Consider the following 22,445-nt stretch of genomic DNA (forward strand, 5'->3'; position numbering starts at 1 on the left):
ATTTGCCAAACACCTTACAAGCACACGATATTATTACACCTGCCTGACACGGAGCAAACTCGGCGATACGTTTTGATCGCAGTGTTATCATTTGGCCCATAGGTAAAGGCTTCCGTATAGTAGTTAATGATTACTCAACCATTCCGAAGCTTTACACGAACTTTCCAACCGCATCCATTATATACTTCGGAAGGATGATCCAACAAATGATTCCGCCACTAAAATTCAATTTTACCTAGTTAGCTATTACCCATTTCAGAGCCCATCATCGTTTACCTTCCTTTGAAAACGCACAAAAAGCCATAAATTCTGTCTTCTTCCTAAAATTGACAAAGCTGACCACCCAGGAAGATCCATTGTTTCTAGTATTGGAGCTCCACCGAAATATCTCTAACCTCTCGTCCGCATCCACCATCATTGACCTAATCAGAACTCAAAGATATAAATCATTTCGTATTCATTATACACTCAGTCACCGAACTTCTCATCTCTCAAAGGCCATCTAGCGTCATGTATAATGTAACCTTATTATCCATTAATATTTCATTTCAGTCTCATCGCCCTTGAAAAATTGCTAACCATATGCCTTGAACCTCAGAACTTGCACAAAATCCGTAATCGAACTCAACCGGTTTGTCCTAACTAGAAACAATTTCGCATTTGAAAGAAAGTGTTATCTTCAATTGAGGATCACTCGAGAGGCACATTCATGGTCCCTTCATTAGCCAACCAATTTATGAAACGCCTGGGACAAGTACTCCACTCTTCATTACTTCATCCTTTCCTCCAGCTTTGATTCATGGACGTCATGTTCCTAATATGGACTCACGGCCATACAGCACTGAAACAACTCTTACAACCCTTACACAAAAGAAAAAGAAAAAAAAAAAAGCCCAGTGAAATTCACCTTGTCCTATAACTATACAATCGCCTTCGTGGATTAGATGTAAGACTTGAAAATGAACGTCTTGAGTCTGGCATATACATCAAACCTATTAGCAATTTGCAATACTCCCAGTTCAGGAGCTCACATTTTCACATGAAACGTTCCATACTCATGCCTTGTTCATTTGTGGAACTCGTCGTTTCCATCCATCCGTGCGGAAGAGTCCGCTTAAGACTGAAAATCCGCTGCTGCAAGATCCTCTACTGTGAACTTTCTTATTGAATACCATCTCAGAACCCATTCCCTATAGATACTGATCGTGGCTTTCCCACACATTAATTTACTCGAAACCGAAAAGATTTTGCCGAGGGGCTTTCAAACTTCACATTCTCAATACTAGAACTGGTCACCTGAATGACTGCACATCTTGACCGGTTAAATAACAGAAACCCAGATGTGAAACAATATCTATATTCGATCTCCCAACACCCATCAAGAAAACATACTTCCCATCATTCTGGTACAGTAGTTTCTATTCTTCCAACCTAACTTGCATCCAAATATGCACCCGCTGTCAACCTTCTTTATTGGCGAAATTCTTAACTTTTCTTTCGATTCGCATGCAGTTCCCAAATTCTCCATCATAACAAAATTCTCCATACCTTCCGCGTAAAAGTCGTATTATTCTTCCCCAAAACTTTCACATGCAATGAGAATACCCGTATAGTCTTATTGAAAAAATCTTGACCACGAACCTTGCTGTAGACGGTCATAATCTGGCAGCTATACGTAGGAAATTCTAATACTTTAACTTGAAATAAAGATAACTGTCCAAAGAAAATCCACATATTTTTCTTTGGGGGGGGGGGGGATTAATTTCAGCTTTCAGGAATAGTGTACGAGACGTAAAGACATTGCCAGGAGCGGACATAGATTCGGATCACAATCTCTGGTGGCGGAAGTGCAAACCTGGTTAAAGTCGATCAAGAAAAATTGGAGGAGAAATCGAAAATGGAACTTAGAGCGACTAAGGAATATCGACGATGATGTGAAAGAAGAGATTGAAGAAAAATTCTGTGCAATGGGCGATGTGATTGACAATATAGAGAATAGTTGGGGAAAAGTTAAACAGATTCTACTTGACACACTCCACAATAATATTGGTAGGATATAAAGAGCACCGAGAAAACTGAAGCAATGCTTAATAAGATGGAGGAACCCAGAAGGACAAAAAACACGGACATCAATTAATACAGAAGGCTGAATAATGAATTGAGAAGAGAAACGGACAAAGCTAAAGAAATGTACATGGAGCAGATATGTGAAGAAATGGAACTTCAATCTGATGTACCAGAAAGCACAAGAATTAGGAGAGAGAGCTAACAAAAGTATACGAACGTTCGGCATCAAAGATCAACAAGATAATGAAACCACTGACCATCAAAGAATCCTTAGAATTTGGGAGGAATACATAAAAGATCTGTATGATCAGAAGAACCGCCAAAGATATTGCGATCGAAGCAAAGGAAGAGGTGGATGATGATGAAAAAGGACCCAGTATATTGAAAAGTGAAGTAGTACAAGCAATCAAAGACATGCGAAGAAGAAAGGCCACTGGTGACGACGACATTCCAGTAGATTTGCTCAAGGAATTAGGAGACAATGCAGTGAAAGTACTGACTTCACTTATTAACAAGATCTACCCGAGTGGAAAATGGCCAAAGGATTTTTTTGATGTTACAATGATTGCATTGCCCAAGAAAAAGCCTGATTTCCCACACTGGAAAGATCATTGCACACATAATGAACAGGCGGCTGGAAAGCAAGATAGACGAGAGGTTAGAAGATCAATTTGGATTCCGGAAAGGAAAAGGCACCAGAGATGCTATTGGATTGATGAGAATTATATCAAAAAGAATTCTTGATGTAAAGTAAGAGTTGTGTTTGTGCTTCATGGACTGGCGAAAAGCTTTCGACCGAGTCAATTGAACGAAACTTCTGAAAATACTTAAAGAAATCGGAGTCAACTGGAGAGATCGACGACTCATTCGAAACCTGTACATAGGACAACGAGTGAAGTTGCGCTTGAATGAAGGAGAAACCAATAGTGTGGGGATTGGAAGAGGAGAAAGACAAGGATGTAGTTTGTCGCCCTAATTATTCAACATTTACAGTGAATGTGTAATGAAGGAAGCATTAATGGGAACTGGAGACTTCAAGATTGGAAAGAAGATCATTAACAAGATCAGGTATGGAGATGATACGGTTATAATAGCTAAAACTGAAGGAGTACTACAGGAGATGATTGACAAAATAGTTGACACTGGAAAACTGTTTGGAATGGAAATTAACATCGAAAAGTCGAATGTCATGAGAATATCCCGCCCTTGCGAATCAGAGTAGAACAAAGAGAACGTGAAGAGGTCAATAATTTCAAGTATTTGGGAAGTATTTTGACGAGAGACGCTTACTGCACCAAAGAGATCAGGTCAAGAATTGCCATAGCTAAAGAAACATTGAACAAGAAAAGATCACTCTTAATTAGCAGGCTCAATATTGGACTTAAGAAGTTGGTCAAGTGCTATATATGGAACATTGGACTGTATGGTTTAGAGACTTTGAAATTACGGAAGTTAGAGAAGAAATATGTAAAGAGCTTCGAAATGTGGCGTTAGAGGAAAATGGAGAAAAGACAACATGGACATAGAGAGCAACAAAGGAAAATGTTTAAAAACGGATAGGAGAGAAGAGGGCACTTCTAGCCACCATCCTTTGTAAAAAGGCGGATTGGGTTGGACACATCTTGAGAAGAAATTGTCTTCTTCACACCGCCATAGAAGGAAAGATGGAAGGGAAGCGAGGAATAGGAAGAAGAAGGACACAGCTGATTAATGATTTGGAAGATAGGAGAAAATATTGGGAGTTAAGAGAGGAAGCTGAAGATCAACAAAAGTGGAAGAAACATTTCCAGACCCAAATCTAAAATTGAAAAAAAATCCTCATTAGTCCCAGGATCTGCAGAAAAGCAGCATACCTAATAATAATAATAATAATAATAATAATAATAATAATAATAATAATAATAATAATAATAATTTCAGCTGCAGGTGAATGGCTGGGCTTTTTAGAGAGAGATGGGTGGCCAGAATTTTTTTTTTTTTTTTTTTGGAACAAGACTATAATAACATCCTGCTAGAGTCGTTAGATTAAAGTAAAGACAAGGCCGGAGATCAGCAGCAGCATTTGTGTAATTAGGACAGAAATTTGAGACAAGATTTTCGCATGTTTATTGTATTACTATCGTTAATTATAACATTTATAACCACTGTTACTAACACTACCATTACTTCTAATCAAACATCGAACTAAATGAAAATAAATAAGTGATAATAAACGCTTACCTTATTATTCATAAATATATTAGAGCCCTTCCCTGCGTCAAGAAGTCCCTGTTTTTCACATTCCCTTTGTAGAAATCTTGTCAGGCTATTTTCAAATTCATCCGAACACAAATTACGACAATCACAAGTTGACGTTCTGTTCGTTTTATCTACGACCATGAAACTTTCATTACACTAAACACTCGTTCGACGTGTTGATTACTGACTGGTATAGCGAGAATATACTGCATTGTTTTGAACAGGTTTAGTGCATCTGCTTTCTAGGAAAACGTATAATTACTGAAAGCTCATTTTACAATTCATTTCCATCGAAACTAATTTTAAATTTCATCTCTACTTCTGTAAAAAATCATTAAACGAAACCATTGTTGGTATCGCGTGATAATACAGGCGCAACAATGAAAAGAATTTAAACCTAATAATTTGTTACGATAGAAATAAGCTTTTAAATGGCATAGGTAAATAATTATAGTTAATTTATATTTCATTTCGTAGGTTTAGTTCGTTGACATGTAGAATGTATTTCAAACCCGGACACTCCCCTGCATCGTCTACAAACCACCACGCTGGTCTTAACCATCTGTAATACCTTACTTCGCTGCACTCAATCCGTATCCCATACGAATTTTTTAAACTTTGTTCATTTCTTGTTATTATTAATATTAACTACAACAGCAACAGTTATTATTATTATTACGATGACGACGTTGCCCGTATCGCACGGGGAGAATACGTTTCATTTTTGACATAAAAAGCAATCGGTCGCTCAATTTGGATTTAAACGGCATCGGAAGTGTCATTGTTCGTCTCAGCGACCCCAAAAATTATGTAATTGACACTAATATATATATATATATATATATATATATATATATATATCCTCCCTCCCCAAAGTTGCGGGAATGTTAATTTCTAATGTATACAGACTTCTGCATCATGCAGGTTAAACTATGCTATTTAAAAACTCGTGGATCTGTAAAGCGGTTATGTAAAAGACAAGTTTCCACTAAATGGAAGTCCCACTAAATGCAGATTTTATTGTATTTTATATATAAAGTTTTAAAGGTTCTGTTCTCGTTATGGCAAAAACATACTTATTACATAAATTTGTTTCTTGACAGGAATATTCTGGCAAGAACGAAATTGTCTTTGATGCTTGTCAAATGATTGATCGATGCAATCCAAATCCTTGCCAGCATGGAGGCGTATGCAAACAAAATTCTCTTGAGTTCTACTGTGATTGTACTAACACCGGTTATTCAGGGGCTGTTTGCCATACCTGTAAGTATTCTTTCAGCTTGAAATAGGAATAGTTATTGCATATCGAGTGAAATAATGAGAGCTTCCTAAGATGAAAGCCAAAGGATGCATGTTTTTTATTTTTATTTATTTATTTATATATTTTTAATTTTATTTAGTATAGGAGAGATAAAATATTGTGTTTGGGCACTTCGGCTATGATTCATTAGAAATTCTCTGGTTCTTAGTGGTTATAGTTCTTACTTGTGATATGTAGAGTCCCTGATGTAATAGCAAGACTTGTGATTGTGAGTTTGTAGTGGATAGAATTGCGTCAGTGAATTTTTATCGGAGTTCTCCCGTTTTTGCTATGTTGATTCCACAATTTTACTTTCAATTTTATTAACCCTGTAGACTGTAGGGCATTACCATGGGACATTAAACTAAGAATTTTTCATCTTTTAGGATTTTTCTCTCTTTAGGAACTGTTCACCGCACGCAAAATTATTACATCGCACAGAGCTTGAATATTTCAGAGATCTTGGATAATAAGAAAATTAGAAAAAGAAAAATGCAGGCATTTTAACATATATTTTCGTAGAAGCACGAAAATGCCGTATTTTCCGATTATAATACACATCCCAAAATTTAACTTTTTTTTTTTTCTAAAGGAGAAAACAAATCAAAGTAAAAGAGTTAACAATAACTTAAAAATGTTTGATAAAACACTGTAATAACCTTTGAATAGTGCACTGACCTTCTAGAAATGTGCAAACTCGATGTCATGGATCTTTTGTCGGATAGTCATAACCCACTAGCACACTGTGTGATTGTATGCTGTTTCAGAGCATTCGGCTTTCAAAAAAGAAAGGAAGGCATATCAATCTACCTTCACTTCATTTTAGGGTATACTTTGAGGATAAAAAAAAAAACACTAGAAAATACTTTGTATATATATATATATATATATATATATATATATATATATATATATATATATATATATTAAGCATGGAAATTAAAAATATCTTGATAAAATATGTGTCCATCAGGATCCAAGTTTCTTAAACTAAAGTCTGAAGTGCTGAAACGTATCCTATGATGTTTATAGGAATGCGAAAAATTTCAAAGCTTCATCTTCATTTCTGTAAATGTATTATATTTGCATACCTGCATTGACATTTTTTTATTATATGTGATGCTTCTGTACTTATTATTATTATTATTATTATTATTATTATTATTATTATTATTATTATTATTATTATTATTATTATTATTATTATTATTATTATTATTAAAAAAGCCTTTAAATGTGTTAGGTAAATATTGAGAAACACTGTAATGATGTTTCCATATAGAGTATGTTATATAGTTTTGTCATTTGACTTAGGGCATTATTTCGAAGTTCAGTACGGTTAATCCCTGAAATTAAACTGCAAATAATAATAAAACTATAGCGAAGTACGTAACGTGCTTGTATTCTCGAGGACTTGCCTCGGGTAAAACTCTGGCAAATCCACTTTAAGGAGTACGAGATGCGAGAAAACAGACAAACAAACAAAAAAAAAAAAAAAGTTTGTAGCTGTATTGCTAAAACGAATTAACATAATACACATTGTTTTTGCAAGGATAAACTACCATACGTCCCCTACATAGTACAGTGAACTGGACTCACCCGGCGAGACAAAAAGTGAACACGTGTGTCAGTGCGGTGGCGAAAAATGACGACCGTGAAAGTAGAACAAAGGCTTGTAAAAACCAAATTTCTCTTGAAACTTCGAAAATCTGCAACTGAAACATTTCAAATGTAGAAGAAAGTTTATGGTGAAGCTTGCATGTCAAGGATACAAGTGTTTGAGTGGCACAAAAGGTATTTGGAGGGTTAGCTGTGATGATGATGATGAACGAACAGGCTGCCCACGTTCTTCTTTAACCGAAAGAAATATTGAAAATGACGCACAAACTATAAGTCAACGTTACTACCTTGAAGTGTTGCGAAAGCTTCGTGAAAACATTCGAAAAAAAAAAAAGGGTTACAGTTGTGGAAAAGTGGCTGGATCTTGCATCAGGACAATGCACTCGCTCACAAGGTCCTATCCGTACAGCAATTTTTGGCTCGGAAAAACATTGCAGTGTTAGAACACCCACCGTACTCGTCTGATTTAACACCTTGTGATTTCTTTTTGTTTCCGAAAATCAAATCTCAGTTGAAAAGGATAAATTTTATCTCCGTTAACGAGGTTAGGAGGGAAAAAAAAAAAAGGAAACGTACTACAAACCCTTACAGAACACGACTTCCAGGGAAGTTACATGCAATGGCAGCAGGGAATGAAGAAGTGTGTTAAAGCAGATGGGGACTTTTTTGTCGCACCTCGTATATTAATAAATAACAATCGTGATGTTAAAGTGAAGAAAGAATTTCAAAACTACCAAGTAGGCACGTCATTCTTCAGCATGATTGTTTTAATGGAAATGTGTAGAAATGTTTTAATAAAGCATAAACGTTCTAATAATTCTCACCAGTGAGCATACAGAAGAGTTCTCGATAGACATGTAGAAAGTGCGAAATCCTTCTAAACAGTAATGCCAGTTGGAGTGAATATTTCGTGGGGGAATTTCTCAAAATATTTGGAAAATTGCATAAGAATGAAATATACATACATAGATTAAATTTATATTGATTTTTTGCTCGTATAATTACGAAAGCTACGTATGAACAGGTAATTTGTTGTGCCTGTAAACGTGTTTTAGATTTGATTCGGTTGTAGTTTATGAAACAGTTCTACTATGATAGTGGTGTCTTCTTATTTGCTCCTCATTATTCAACAGTTTTCTCCACTGTAAGCATTACAGTTCATTAGGCCATGAGATTCTCTGGCACGTTAAAATTGAGGGGGACGGGAACGAGTAGAATCCTAGTAGATTCTAACTAAATTTACGCCAAATTATGAATAAATATGAATTTGCTTGAATTATTAGCCAAAGGAATCCTCATACTAGCTTTACAAATACAATAGATAAAATAAGCATGACGTATTTCCGTCAGTATTTGTTGTTCATTTGTTTCCGTTGGGTTCCAAAGTCGTGAGATGCATATAGAACTTACAGTTATGTTTTGCATTGTCTTATATTATAATGAAAGAGATAATTCAAACTTTTGTTTAAGTTTTTGAAAGAGGAAAATTTAAAGAACAAATATATCAAAGATAAGTAAGAGAATGGAACCTATTTACATTAAAATAAAGAAAAAACTACATTAGCCTATGCTTTCTGTACGTAGGGATATTTCAGTCACACCAACCTAATACTTAACAGCAGATATAGCTTTATTTATTCCGGTTCTCTTTACTTCTTCCATACGGATCAGCATTGATACATTTCATCTCCCCAACAAAATATTGGAGGACACGTCTCCCCGCTAGGGACGCCTGTGCTTAGACCATATATTAACCATATCGTGTCCGAAATTAATCCAATTTCTACGTAAAATTGCAATAAATGTACACTTCTGAATAACCAGTAGTATGATTCTGAGCAGTTAACAATTTAAAAATTATTACTGCATTTCTTCTTTACATTTATGTAAAATATTGTTGTAATTTTGCACAGATAGCCTCTGTGTCCTCGTCATTTCGAGCTCTCTTATCTAGTGAGAGGAAGATATACGCTAAGAATAGAAATAGAAGGCATATCTTCTAAGTGACGTCATAAGTTAGGAGAAATTATACTTAATTATCACTACTGCACCATACCACATGTTAACTTTTTTTTGTGGTTTGCTTTCCAGCATTGTATCCCTTGTCATGCAAAGCCTATAAAAATGTGAATTCAATTAGTCAGAGGAGTGAAATCAAGATCGATGTTGATGGAAGTGGCCCGCTTCGCCCTTTCCCTGTTACCTGCGAGTATTACGGTAAGTATACATTATTATAATTTTATTGTGATACTAATAAACAGTGATCATTATCTGTTGTATAGAGAAATATATTTCTATTTTTGATTGACTTTTTTTCTTTTTTTAATTTGTTTCAAATTGCATACCCAGCTATGTTACATTGGTATATTGGATTTTGACATTAGAAGGTATAACGTATTTTTGTTGTTATATATTAAACGTACCCGTGTAAAATCACTAAAATTAGAATTATGCAAAAATGTCGTAATTCTGGCGTGAAGAAAGTGAGGCAGGATAGTTTGGTAGAAAAGGACTTGCTCTGTGTGAGGTAATCTTTGCACATGCGAACTGTACCAAGTTCCTGTATCAACTTTGGTGTTAAATGATTTAATAGAGTAAATCACTTTGAGCAAGAGAAAGCGCTCAATATTGAATGCGAACGTTGTGATATATATATTATCAGTAGATGTTATACTTTAAAAAAAAGTCCTGGCACTACAGCTCTCAAGTGGCCCAAGATCTAGTAGCCGGCTTGTGACACTAATGTTTTTGAGGGTGATGTTTGGTCAGCACTCAGCTTCCCTCGTTTTTTAAATTAAAGACCGGGGTTCGCTACTTCGTTCTTAGGCCATGAGATTAGCCGTCCAATAACTCTTACGACGCTGAACGGGCGCCTAATGCCAACTATCTGGCGAGTACGAATGGCCACAGATCTTTCCTCTACTGATTTCACGACTAGTGATATTCCAGTGCGGCTAGGACGTTGCTATATTTAGACAAATTTCTTCTAGCTTGTTTTTAAAGAATGAATATATTGTGAAATTATCTTGGTAAAGTAGTAGGCAGGCATTTCAGCACATGGGATTTGTTTTTTTCCCACAATTTTCTACTATAAAATTCCTGTTACATGTAATACAACACAGTGTTACTACAAATGTGGTCCTAAGACAATTCTAAGTTTACTAAGTAGTTTGGGTTAAGTAGGTGTTCGTAGGTCCATGCTCCCAAGGGAGGGACTCCCACAAAGTTTCACGCAATCTGAGTGGAGGTGGTTTAAAAATTTTTAGTGCTCCATGCAAGCAAAGAGAGGTTGGTGTCCCGTACAGCTCGATTCTCCCAAGCTAAGCGAATTGTTGAGTTTCTACAAAGCTCCACGCAAGCTAGGAGATTTGGGTTAGGTTAAATCTCTCAGAGCTTCAGGCAAGCTAAGAGCAGCCGAAACTGATGTCGATTGAGACAGTGTTTTATGCCACCTTCTGGGCGTGGTTTGTATATAATGAAAAGCGTGTATTGATGTTTATAAATATAAACCACGTGTAGAAGATGGATAGATAATTTCGTAGTAGGTGAGCAGAGTTTAGGACGTAGTGAAATGTTGTTATACTGAAATAAGGCAATACTCAAGAAATCACTTGTTCTTGTATCTACTGCAGAATCTACATTACTTCAACATAAATTTGTAGTCGAAAAGTACGAAATGTGTAATTAAACAGTGAAAGAGTGTAAATGTAGCAGCGTGAAGTATAGTTAGCATTTATTCATTCATTTATTGTGCAGCTGTTTGTTTTAATTAAAAGTGCGTGTTGAACGATTCTTAAAGGGTAGTGTTATATTAAAATGAACATACACATAGTTGAAACAAATCCTTAATAATCGCAATTAGTTTTTAATATTTTATAATAAGAGAAAATTTATCTTCATCACGATTTAGTTCTTTATTTCTTACGTTGGAAGATGCGCAAAGTTTATTTAATGAAATAACATTCATTGATTATTTTCAAATCAGTATCTTGCTTGACCGATCTCATACATGCATGCTTGCATGTAATAACGCTTGAATAGTAAAATCATGTAACAAGAAAATATGTTTATTAGAAAACAGAATCGATTTCAGTTATATTTTAAAGAAAAAAATTATTTAGGCTAATAGACGAACTTTCCAGTCGTTATACTGACAGTAGTAGATACGTTAAAATGAAATGTTTTATCACACATTAAATAGGAGAAAGGGAAGGAACCTAAAAAATCGCAATTGTAAACATGTCGTTATGCTTTAGTTCGTTATAATAAAGCATAGTAAGTTACCGTCAGGAGCACTGTAACAGCTCTGCGTATTCTAGAATTGGTCTCCTTTGGTTCCAAATGATTAGCTTACAGATTTATTATAGCACCCGTCACAAGCATGGAAAAAAAAAAACTAACTGCCATCGTAATTCGTTTTATTTTGTAGCGTAGTATCAGTTAGGAGAATGAATTATTTTCGTACATTTCGTGTCAATAGAGTCCATATAGAATATTTGAGACTAGTTTTAGTTATGGGTACGAAACAATCGTACTAAACCTGCAATCAATAGAAAACTTTGCATTGTAACTTGATGTACGAGGAGGTATCAAAAAGATCGTACAGTAACCTGAAAGAAAACAGTTGTGCATACCTTTGAAAACATGATACCGTTAGTCCTTCTCTACGTAGTCGCTATGCTTCTGACACATTTTTGCCAGCAGTTCTCCACCTTGCGTAAGCCATTTTTGTAGAAGACTTGGAAACCACATTTCCCCATCAGAAATGACTGCATCCCTGTTGTTAAAACTACATTCTTTGAGTGAACGCTTCATTTCTGGGAGGAAAAAAAAAAGTTAGTGCTAGGTCCGGTAAATATGGAGGGTGAGGCAAGATTTCATGTGCTAACCGCCTTTGCTATGGATGCAGTGACTGAATGAACTGGTGCATTGTCTGCCAGCAACACCCTTCTGTTGAGTATTTTTCAATATTTGATTTTCGATTCCTCTCGTTACCGAGCTAGGAGATTAGAATAATATTAAATAGTAATAATTTAACACTCTGGAAGATAGTCTGTCATGATGATTCCTAGGTAGTCTGTCCTCGCAGTCCTAGCTAGAACACGGACACCATTACTTTGACGGCAGCCTTTTGTCATATGACGGGTGAGTGAGCGGGGTGTTTCTGCGTTTGCTCGTTTCCTTTGTTTTTGGATCATAAAGATTTACTCAGTTTTCTTCCATTTGAGGCTAATTGGCCAGAAATGTCATCTTCATTACGCTCACTCATACTGATACAATATTTCAGCGTCATACTTCATGCCTAATTCTGTTCTGGAAAGTGGTAAGAAACTATGGCATCTGCTGTGCTGATACTTTCTAAAGATGCAGCTGGTTATAAATTATGTTCCATACGTATCCATAACTAATAAGCTTTTTTAGTCCAAACGCTCGCTTTTAATAGTTATCCTCCCATCTTTCAGTGTGATCTCCGTCATGAGAGCATGATCTATGAAAGATTGTCTTCCAGATCTGGGCATCCAAAGTGGTCGTGTGTCCAGTTTGAAATTCCTGTTTCCAATTGAATGCCAGCTCATGGAATAACCTTTATTTTCTTAAGCTGCTTCCACCTTCTCGTGAATTTGTTTTGCTAATTTTCCCAGAGTTGCAGGAACTTGAAAACGTGCCGTGCCTCAGGTTTGTCAATCATTGCACCTTGAGTGATTTATCTTGAAAAAAAAAAAAAAAAAGTCATGGAAAGAAAACAAAAACTATCCCTAGGAATCAGCATTTTGTATGCTTGATTTAAAAGAAACAAGGTATAATACGCATGTCCGAGTAGGTTCGTAGTTCTTCTGGGTGATTGCACGAACTTCTTGATACTTTCTCGTATTTTATCAAACTTATGTTTAAGTTTGTGTAGTATATATATATATATATATATATATTGTATTTTCTTACATTCTTTACAGCCGATGGAAGCACAGTGACAATAGTAAATCATCGTAATGAACAGACAACCCCAGTTGACGGTTTTCAAGACCCAGGGAGCTTTGTACAGGTAGGTTTAATATGATGTATATGAATAGTACTTTATTTGGTTAGAAGTAGTTAGTGAGAAAAATTCTTGCTTAGTAACTTTACTTAGAAATGAAAGGAATAATTAAAATCCATTATATTATTAACAATTTTCATATCGACACATTAGTATGAAAGTTCGTTTCAAAAATCAAGATTCGTAATCTCTGTCTTCTGAAGATGTGATAGTGGAGTGCAGAAGGACTGTTCAGTTTGATCTGTGCATTCTATAACCGCGCTGGATTTGGGTCCCGACGTAGTTCGAAGCTCGTAAGGTCAGTCTTTCATAGTGGTGAACGTAAAGAAAATTTACTCAACTTGTTTCAAGTTTCATTTTCCGAGTTTTGAACCTGGTGAAAATGTATATTGCTAAGGTCTTACAAATTGTTGAAGTCTTGTTTCTTGAAGGGTGGCATACGGCATAGTAATGTGTCTTGAAATAGATCGAAAGTGTTTAGCGTGAATCAGAGAATGGTTTTTATCTTAAAAATGAATAATCAAATAAGAAAGTGATGGTACTGAATTTTCTGACATGTTGTATGTATTAATTATGTCTAATATTTTATGTAAAATTCTAGCGTTATTTCGTAGAACAGGAAAATTAAATAGGGAACATGTAGTATACGTATTTGCAGATAAAGTGTGTTCGAGACCTCAATGTTGACAAACACACCGTCTCGTTGTTGACTCACCGAAGTCTCTTCTGTTAGAAACGATGAGCCATTGTACTACGATCCCAAAAGTGTTGAGAAACACCGGTTTACGGTTTCGATGTAACTCTTATGTGTCAGTTAAAATGCTGTACATTCAGAAAATGAAAAATTGCACGACCGCACCAGAAATCGAAACCGAATCTTCGACTCCTGCGCTGACGCGTCAACCATTACCCTCTCCAGTCCTCTTCCTGATCAACCATATATTCCTTACTCTTGAGATCTATGCTGTTACATGGACCGTATCACAACTCATGTTATGCTCTGGCAGAAGTAGTTGACTCGCCGGAGAGCTGGTTTCGATTCTCGGTCAGGTCGTGCAATTTTTCATTCCGAGCTTATATGAATTTGCACCTACAGAGGATACAGTGTGACCAAATATTGATTATTTCCTTCATTTATCACTAGGACTAGGATTTTTTTGGAAATTACACCCTTTTTCTTTTTTTAGAAACACTCCGTCTTCAGTATTTGTATATTTCATAATGTACTCAGAAGAGGTTTTGCTTTTAAAAGGCATTTAACTAGGGAAATATCCAGAAAACTTGTCACGCGTTAACTATGCAAATTACTATGTCGAATCATCAACTTTACGTATAACGATTCTTATACTAGCAAGAGTATGACCATTGTTTTATAACCGACTAACGTGTTAAGAAGACCAATACGGAACCAATACAATTATTGCAGTAAATCTAACAAACTACAAAAATCTTCTTTCTTTTTCATAATGTCAGAACTCGTTATAAAACTTAATATTTTTAGCCCCCATCACATTATTTATTTATTTATTTATTCGCCAGTTCTTCTGTAGTTTTTTGTTTGTTTCTTGCAGTAAAGGTCTTTTGCAAAGTCTTTTTGTTACTTCTATCGTCACATGGCGGTATAAAACGACCTTAGTGTTGAATCACTAACATAAATTAATATTTTTATAGTAATCTTAATATTTACTAATAACAATATTATTGACGTTTTTATGTATAGGTAGGTGCTTTAGTGTCAGACGTTATGACGAATAAAAAATCCATCTTACCTCACAGATCAAAACTCGAGCAGTGCATGCGTTTTAGAGCGTTTTAAATGGACAGTTGCTCAATGTTATGTCGTAGACTTATTAAATAGTGTTTCATGTCATTAACATCGTAGGTCTATATAGATATAAATATAACATTTAAAATAATTTCAAATTGGAAGGTCAGTAATTGATGTTTTGTTCCAGGAAATAATGTACGATGCTGATATGGAGCAAATGGAAGCTTTAATTAATCGATCAACGTCTTGTTCGCAAAGGATACAGTATTCATGTAGGAAATCTCGATTGCTTAATAGTCCAGGTAAATACATTAGAATATATATACGAGTACAAAAGTAGTTTGTAACATTGTCTTGAATTCTGTGAAATGTAAGTGAACTCTCTCTGCGTGCGAGAACAAGAAACGTTTTCATGTCCATCTTATTCAACTACCGATATGCAGCGAAATTGGGTCAGTATGAGTCCATCGAGATTTTTTCTGGAAAACAGACTTCGCTTGATCGCAGGCACGTATGGGTGAAGGAGGCCCATTGGAAGAGTGAGGAGTAACAACAAAATATTTTCAAATAGATCTAAATAATTCAAAATGCAAATTGCAAAACATGGCATACCTGCTCACGTCAGAGCAAGTTTATTCATATACCTATATGCACTGTCAGTCAGTGAGTCCGTTGATGATATGAACCATCAACTGGTATCCAACATAAGAAATTACCCTGTATGTAACTTTTACTCATCGTAGCTACACATCCTCAACGTTAACATCTCAATTCATATATTCCGTATTATTCGATATCTCGACGCTGCATGTATTTCATTCATAAATGACATATATCATGATTCATTAATTAATTCTCGCTGTTTCATTAGTTAATATAGAAGCCTTACAGTAGCGGGAGTGGACCAAAATGAACATAGGCAATACGTACCACAAGTCAGATCGGTTCGTGGCAACATTAAGATGTAGGTTGCATACATTATACTGCATTTTAGTATACATTCTTTGTCGTATCTAGATGCATTAAAAAAATAACTCTGTTGGATTGTGTACATCGAATTGGATAAATTTCTTTATATCGAAGACAGAGAACGAAGGACGACGGAGTCAGACCAAACGGTTCTTAATACGTCATTATTCTATATTCTACTGGCACACAAATTGACAAAATACCACATACACTAATTTACAGTTAATTGTGTTGTTTCACAATATTTTCGCAATACTAGCTTATATAGTATCTTTGTAAAACGAGTAAATAATTGAGTTTTAACTTGTATTCGGTATTTCAGGTCTTGCTAAATCTGTCTTAATATAATCTCTAAAAGAAAAAGAAACATGAAAAGCATGAACATACAATTATACACAAATGTTAGCTCATACCCGATTAGAAAAATCATTAACAGATGAAGATATATCTGATGGATAAATCAATATTAATAAAGGCAACTGAAGTAGAGCAGTATTTGCATTGTTTGTCTTAAGATTGGGAGAATTAGAACAAAATGAAAACTTACTATTTTATAGAAATAACATAACATGTTTTCAGGAGTTTACGTGTCCGCTTAATTTAAAGCTGGTGTTAACAGGAATAAACCTGGCACAAATCCAAAATAATTCAATGCAGTGTGTTCTGTTAATTTTGTTTGTTTGTTTGTTTGTTTGTTTGTTTTTTAGTGTTACAAGGCTGTGTATCACATAATTCCCTATACGTAATGGAGAGTGGGCCCGCGTAGCATAGTCGCTAACACACTCGCCTTCTGTGCCAGCGGTCCCGAGTTCGATTCCCAGTGGGGCCACTCGGTCGACTATCAAAGTATAAAAAGCTTTTTCAGGCCAGCCATCCTGGGGTTCCCTTATTCACACCAGGCAAATGCTGCTGCGGTACCTAACTTAAAGGTCCCAGGTCGCTTCCTTCTTTTTCTTTTCCTCGGATAGTTTGCTCGCCGAGAGATGTCATTCCTCAAACATGACGGGCTAACATGGCCATAGATGCCGAAAGCCCAGAAATCTAAATCCTAAATATACATAATGGAGAGTGTATATATATATATATATATATATATATATATATATATATATATATATAAAATATAAATTGTGTTGTAGTTGCGTTAAGAAAGAAGTATGAAATTCTATTGGCAGCTACAATATGCTCTTGTGTATGCTATCGGTAATTGACTTATGAATTTGCAAAAAATGCTAAAGAAAGATGCTTTTAATTTTGACAAATTTTCTATTATGATTTTTGCAGCAAAAGAAGATAACTTCAGGCCATTTTCTTGGTGGGTGTCACGTTATAATCAAAAGATGGATTATTGGGGTGGTTCTTTACCAGGTTCCAGGAAATGTGAATGTGGGATATTAGGTACCTGTGTAGACCAGACAAGATGGTGTAATTGTGACTCAGGTGAGCATTATACAAAGTAGTGTACAGTAGGATACAGGTAGGAATAATAGTTTCGGTTTTCGATATAAAGTAAATAGTTGATACTTTAAGTGAATATAGACTAATAAACTTAAATTCTTGATACTAGAACATACTAAAAGCTATAATGTAGAATAGTTTCAATTGGCTGATATGTAGTTCACCACATCGGCTCCCATCGCCTTGTTTCTCCCTTTGTAGATTCATGTTCGTAACCTCTGAATTAAAGCAGCTCTCCAACTATGCGGATACCTCTAAATGTCTCCGAATGGGGAGGGGGGATTATGTGTATCTAAGATACAACTAAGTTATTATTAATAGTTTTAATATTTATTTTTTAAAAAAGGAACTCTCGTTTTTAAAAGGGTGTGTCTGTTTATCTATTCCATGTTCGTAGGTAGAATATTCAGGTACACAGCAATTCTTGAAAGCCTTTTACGTAGTTTCGTTATGGAAGTGTACATGTATACGAGAATTCTATTTCATTCCTTTTCCTAACAGGAAAAGCTTCGATATTGGCGGAGATCTTAGTGTATTATCATTTACACTAGAATTGAATATTTTATAACTTACTAATAACTTATTTCTATGCCTGATAATATACTTTTATTTAGTTAATGTTCGATAATTGTTTTAAAATTGTCTTTTTGTTATGTAGTTTGTATCCATCAGTACTATAAATGAACCATAAAGTAAATTAATATCTCAGACCGTCATTTGTAAATGTATTAATATATTTAAAATAAGTTGTTATAAGTAGTATGTTACAAGTAAATAATATTATGTAATTGAACAAACCTGCACAAAACTTGTTATGCATTTTGAATCTTGTAATGCCGCGTAATCCAGGAGTAAATTCTTGTTTGGTGCTGAGTTCTTATTAGGTTGGAGCAAATTAGCTAATTGTAATTACTGCTTATTTAGTCTTTTATGTTTAAATTGTTTTAATGTATCTCAGATACGAAAAGAGCTAGCAATATGTGTAAAATCGTTAGAAGTTCAATCACTCGTGACAAGCATTCCCGATCTCATTACTCCATTTTCCAGTCCTTCAGACGAGAATGGAAGGTTTTTGAGGGTTTTTGGAGTATTGATATTTCTTTACAATGCAAGTATCTACTTGCAACAATTAAGACAGATGCTTTATGTTGATTGTTGAGTTGAAGATATCCGGTGACTTGGTAACGAAAGTCTTAACCATAGTGTGTTTTGTAGCACTTACAAGTTCTTCACAGATTCTTACGACATTTGTTTTAAAATTGATTTTTAGGTTTGGATAGTTGGTTGACTGATAGTGGTGATATCACGCAAATGGAATATTTGCCAGTGAAACAACTCAGATTCGGCGACACAGGAACTCCATTGGATGATAAAGAAGGACGATATACACTAGGACCTTTGACTTGTGAGGGAGATTGTAAGTACACAATAAAACTATAAATAAGATAGAATTGTATTTAGTAAATGCTCTGTTTTACGATGTGTAATAGAAACACACGTCTGTTGTTGACCCAAATCGTTCATGTAGTCGGAGACCAGTTTATCGGTAGTTTTTTTTTTTCTTTCTTTAGTTGGCGCGCGCTTTTTTTTTTTTTTTTTTTCAGCTGTTGCTCATCTTCATCTTCCGCGTTGCCTCACAGTGTATTATGTTAAGTTTACCTTAATGGAAAAAATTGTATATACTGAAAAATTCGTCAGAGAGTATCCTTAACGACAGTATTTTTCAATGGTCGAGTAGAGAGAAGCATGAATATCCTCTTTAAAGCGATTACTTGTTGCGTTCACCTGCGAAACTAACATGAAGAAACTAGCTTTCTACAGTTAAAGCATTACATAATCGGATCCCCCACTCACTGGTCACTCAAAAGTTTTTTGTTTTCTGGGGCAGGCCAATTCAAGTATACATCTGTGAGGCATTTCGGTACAGCTTGAGAGAACTCATCCACACCATTTATCTGAAGTGTTTTGCAACAAAATAAGGAGTGAAGTTCTACGTATCGAGAAAGTTTGAAATATTGAAATTGTGATGTTTACCCCATAGGATGGCGATCCAAGTAGAGTAAGCATTACATTAGGTAGTCATTGATCGAATATTTCACCCGAGCGTTAACGACGAAACAAGTTATCACTAGAGTAATAGCTTCTTTCACCGCTAACCACACCAAGGCAAAAATTCAAACAAAACCTTAAACTTCAGCACCATTTGAACTGAAAAAGAACACAAAATAATGAAAATCCATTCATATCAATATATTGCACCATGCTTACCAAAATGAACACGAGATGACAATTTACGGGTCAGAATAACGCCAATGATACGCATAAAACAGTGGTTGTATTTTATATCAAGCTCGAGAGCTTTATATCTCTTTAAATGACATGGACAAATTATATCAACAGAAAATGTGGATGTCTTCTGATTACAAAAATATAAATGGATATGCAAAACCTTACATTCGTTATGTGAACTGTTTGTCGCAGTGAGTATGAAATGCTTCTTTTCGTAGTATGAAATGCTTCTTTTCGTAGAATGTCTTGGCGCCGAATGCCGGCTACGTCACGCAGCTTCCTCTTTGTCCCCGCTGCGCATGTGAGTCCCACCTACCAAAGTGACGTAAGCACAGGTAGTACTGTGATTGGCTGCTGTTGATGGCCAAGGCCGTTGGCTGCATCATCTGCCTCGGTGCTGATATATCCGTTTCAAGAACGTACAACGATTAGTTACACTATGCGTGGAAAAGTAGCAGCCTGTAAAATGAAATGATTAAATTGTCTGAGCTGGGCACACCAAAAATAATGCACAAATAAGTTCATTACAAAATTCATTGATTAGAGTATTGAAACGAAGTAGAATATGAATGCTCTTCATAAATTGAACTGAAATAAATCGAACTCACATGTCGTTGTTTTAATATGATAGCTGAAGTTCTCAAAATTACACTAAAATTGAATCATGGCAATTCTGTACTATAGTATTCTTTCTTGCCCTCATAAAACAAATTCAGATGAATGTGATAACGCAGATATGTGATGAGAGGGCACATATTCGTGGCCAATTTCACATGCTTATGGACTTACTTGAGAAGGTAATTGTAAAATATAACAGACAGATAGTTTATAGTTGATTCCTTCTTTGTAAACTGTTAACTTAATCTCAAATAGCGAAAGACAGAGCTTAGTGTAGTTACAAGCGAATAAAAAATTAAATTTCAGTTTAAACATTATTTTCCAAAAGGAATGCCCTACCGATAGTATATAGTGCGTTTCTTGTATTCTTAGTATTGAGTATTTAAAAGAAGAAGAAAACATTACACACTTCCTTTTAGGAAACTCCTACTTGTACCCGATTTACCTTAGTTGCATAGTTTGTACGTCATTGTTTTCAGAATGAATCATGCTTTCATGCTTTCGAATAATATCACATGTATGCCTGACGGATGCAAATTCAGAGAAATTCGGAAAAAAATCTGGTTATTAATTATGTCTGATATTACTTTGTGCTTCCCTGCTGTTGCAACGCTTCGTCATTGGGTTGTTGTTCGACCCAGCTAATGTTTTTCATTCTTGTTTACATCTAATTTTCAAAACCTCTATCTTATTTTCGTAGTATTTACTTTCTTTCTCCATAGGGGATTTAAGAAGAAGAAAAAAAATGTTCCATAGAAAATTGATGTTTTTTTTCTTTCTTAATTCTGTTCAGCAACCTAGGAAAATCCACTTTTTCGTGAAAGTTTCTTTGCTATGCTTTCTTATTCCCTCAATTTTCCCTTCATATTTAATACTTTGTTAATAATACTAAGTAAGTATAGTCAATACGCTTTCCTCGTACAGAGTTGTTGTCCATTGCTGTCGCAACGTAGATGGCATAGACTGTCACCAAACTGTATGATCAATTCCAGGATAGTCGACAAAACTGACTTGCTATGATACGGAGACATTTCTGCTATTTGTGTCTGTGTGTGCTGGTCGTAGACTTCCATTCAGTCAATTCTGTTATTATATTAAGTATACGAAAGTTAAATAATAGATTCAGACACTGAAGAAAAGAAAAAGAACTTTAAAATCTTGAAAATTTAACAAGATAAAGCAGACCGTGCTCTCACTCGTGTTAGACCGAAATGTGCTTTGAAAATTATGCCTTTTATTCAAAAGTAGTATGTGCGTCACTGTTAACAGAAATCGGACCACAGTAGATGGCACTCTGCTAGTTAAGAGTATATATTTTTCATAAATAATCTCTTCGGAAAGAATAAGGACTATTAACTGCAATAGATTGGCAACAAACGACGTTCTTTTTAGCGCCACAAAAAAAAAAAAAAAAAAAAATCGTTTTTCTGTAAGCCTACACATGCTAATTTCATCATCAGGCAAGCCATTTTATTCAGCTCAATATAATCTAACGACTATATATATATATAATATTAAGCGATATCGCATCGCGGGTTGCGATGCAAAAACATGGAAATGCAGTACAAATTGAAAAATGTATCGCAAATTGCGAAGGATCTTTGCATCTTTAATTATTACCATGGAAACTAAATTAAGGAGGAAGCAGAACAAATATTACTGGGTCCTACAGTAATATTCCGTGTCAAATCAACAAGTCATCAGACTTAACCATTTCAGATTTTTGTAAAAATTTGTGCACAGCTTTATTACAGTGGGAGGTGAAAATATCCCAAATATTACCCCTTTCCTCCTGAATGTGTCCCCATACAGGATGTTCAAAAATTTTTTAAAAAGGCATTTTTTCAGTTACAGTGATTATTAAAAATTGTCATAAAATGGTTAATATGTACAACAGAGACATGAAACAAACACCATTGGAAAGCTTAAAAATTGCTCTACAAGTTCTACAATATGAAAAGTCCTGTACAATAAAAATAACACTTCAAAAATTAAAATTTGAATTTTGAATTTCGCACAGAAATGTCCCTGTAAATTCGTTCAAAATTGTCCAGATTGTAATCTCATGTATGTACTAAGACACC

At 35.1% G+C, this 22,445-nt stretch overlaps 1 protein-coding gene across 6 annotated transcripts in view; it reads left to right on the forward strand.

The window, feature by feature from the left end:
* Positions 1 to 22,445, forward strand: part of Nrx-IV (neurexin-4) — a 283,070-nt gene that overhangs the window by 228,922 nt on the left and 31,703 nt on the right. For all 6 annotated transcript variants that reach the window (XM_081749018.1, XM_081749017.1, XM_081749022.1 and 3 more), the window contains 6 exons: positions 5,409 to 5,568; positions 9,317 to 9,442; positions 13,177 to 13,265; positions 15,215 to 15,329; positions 17,281 to 17,436; positions 18,725 to 18,871. In XM_081749018.1, the coding sequence (XP_081605144.1) occupies positions 5,409 to 5,568; positions 9,317 to 9,442; positions 13,177 to 13,265; positions 15,215 to 15,329; positions 17,281 to 17,436; positions 18,725 to 18,871 (793 nt within the window). The remainder of the gene's footprint in view (positions 1 to 5,408; positions 5,569 to 9,316; positions 9,443 to 13,176; positions 13,266 to 15,214; positions 15,330 to 17,280; positions 17,437 to 18,724; positions 18,872 to 22,445) is intronic.

Source organism: Thermobia domestica, chromosome 2 (genome assembly GCF_964235325.1).
Source record: "Thermobia domestica chromosome 2, izTheDome1.hap1.1, whole genome shotgun sequence".
NCBI lineage: Eukaryota > Metazoa > Arthropoda > Insecta > Zygentoma > Lepismatidae > Thermobia > Thermobia domestica.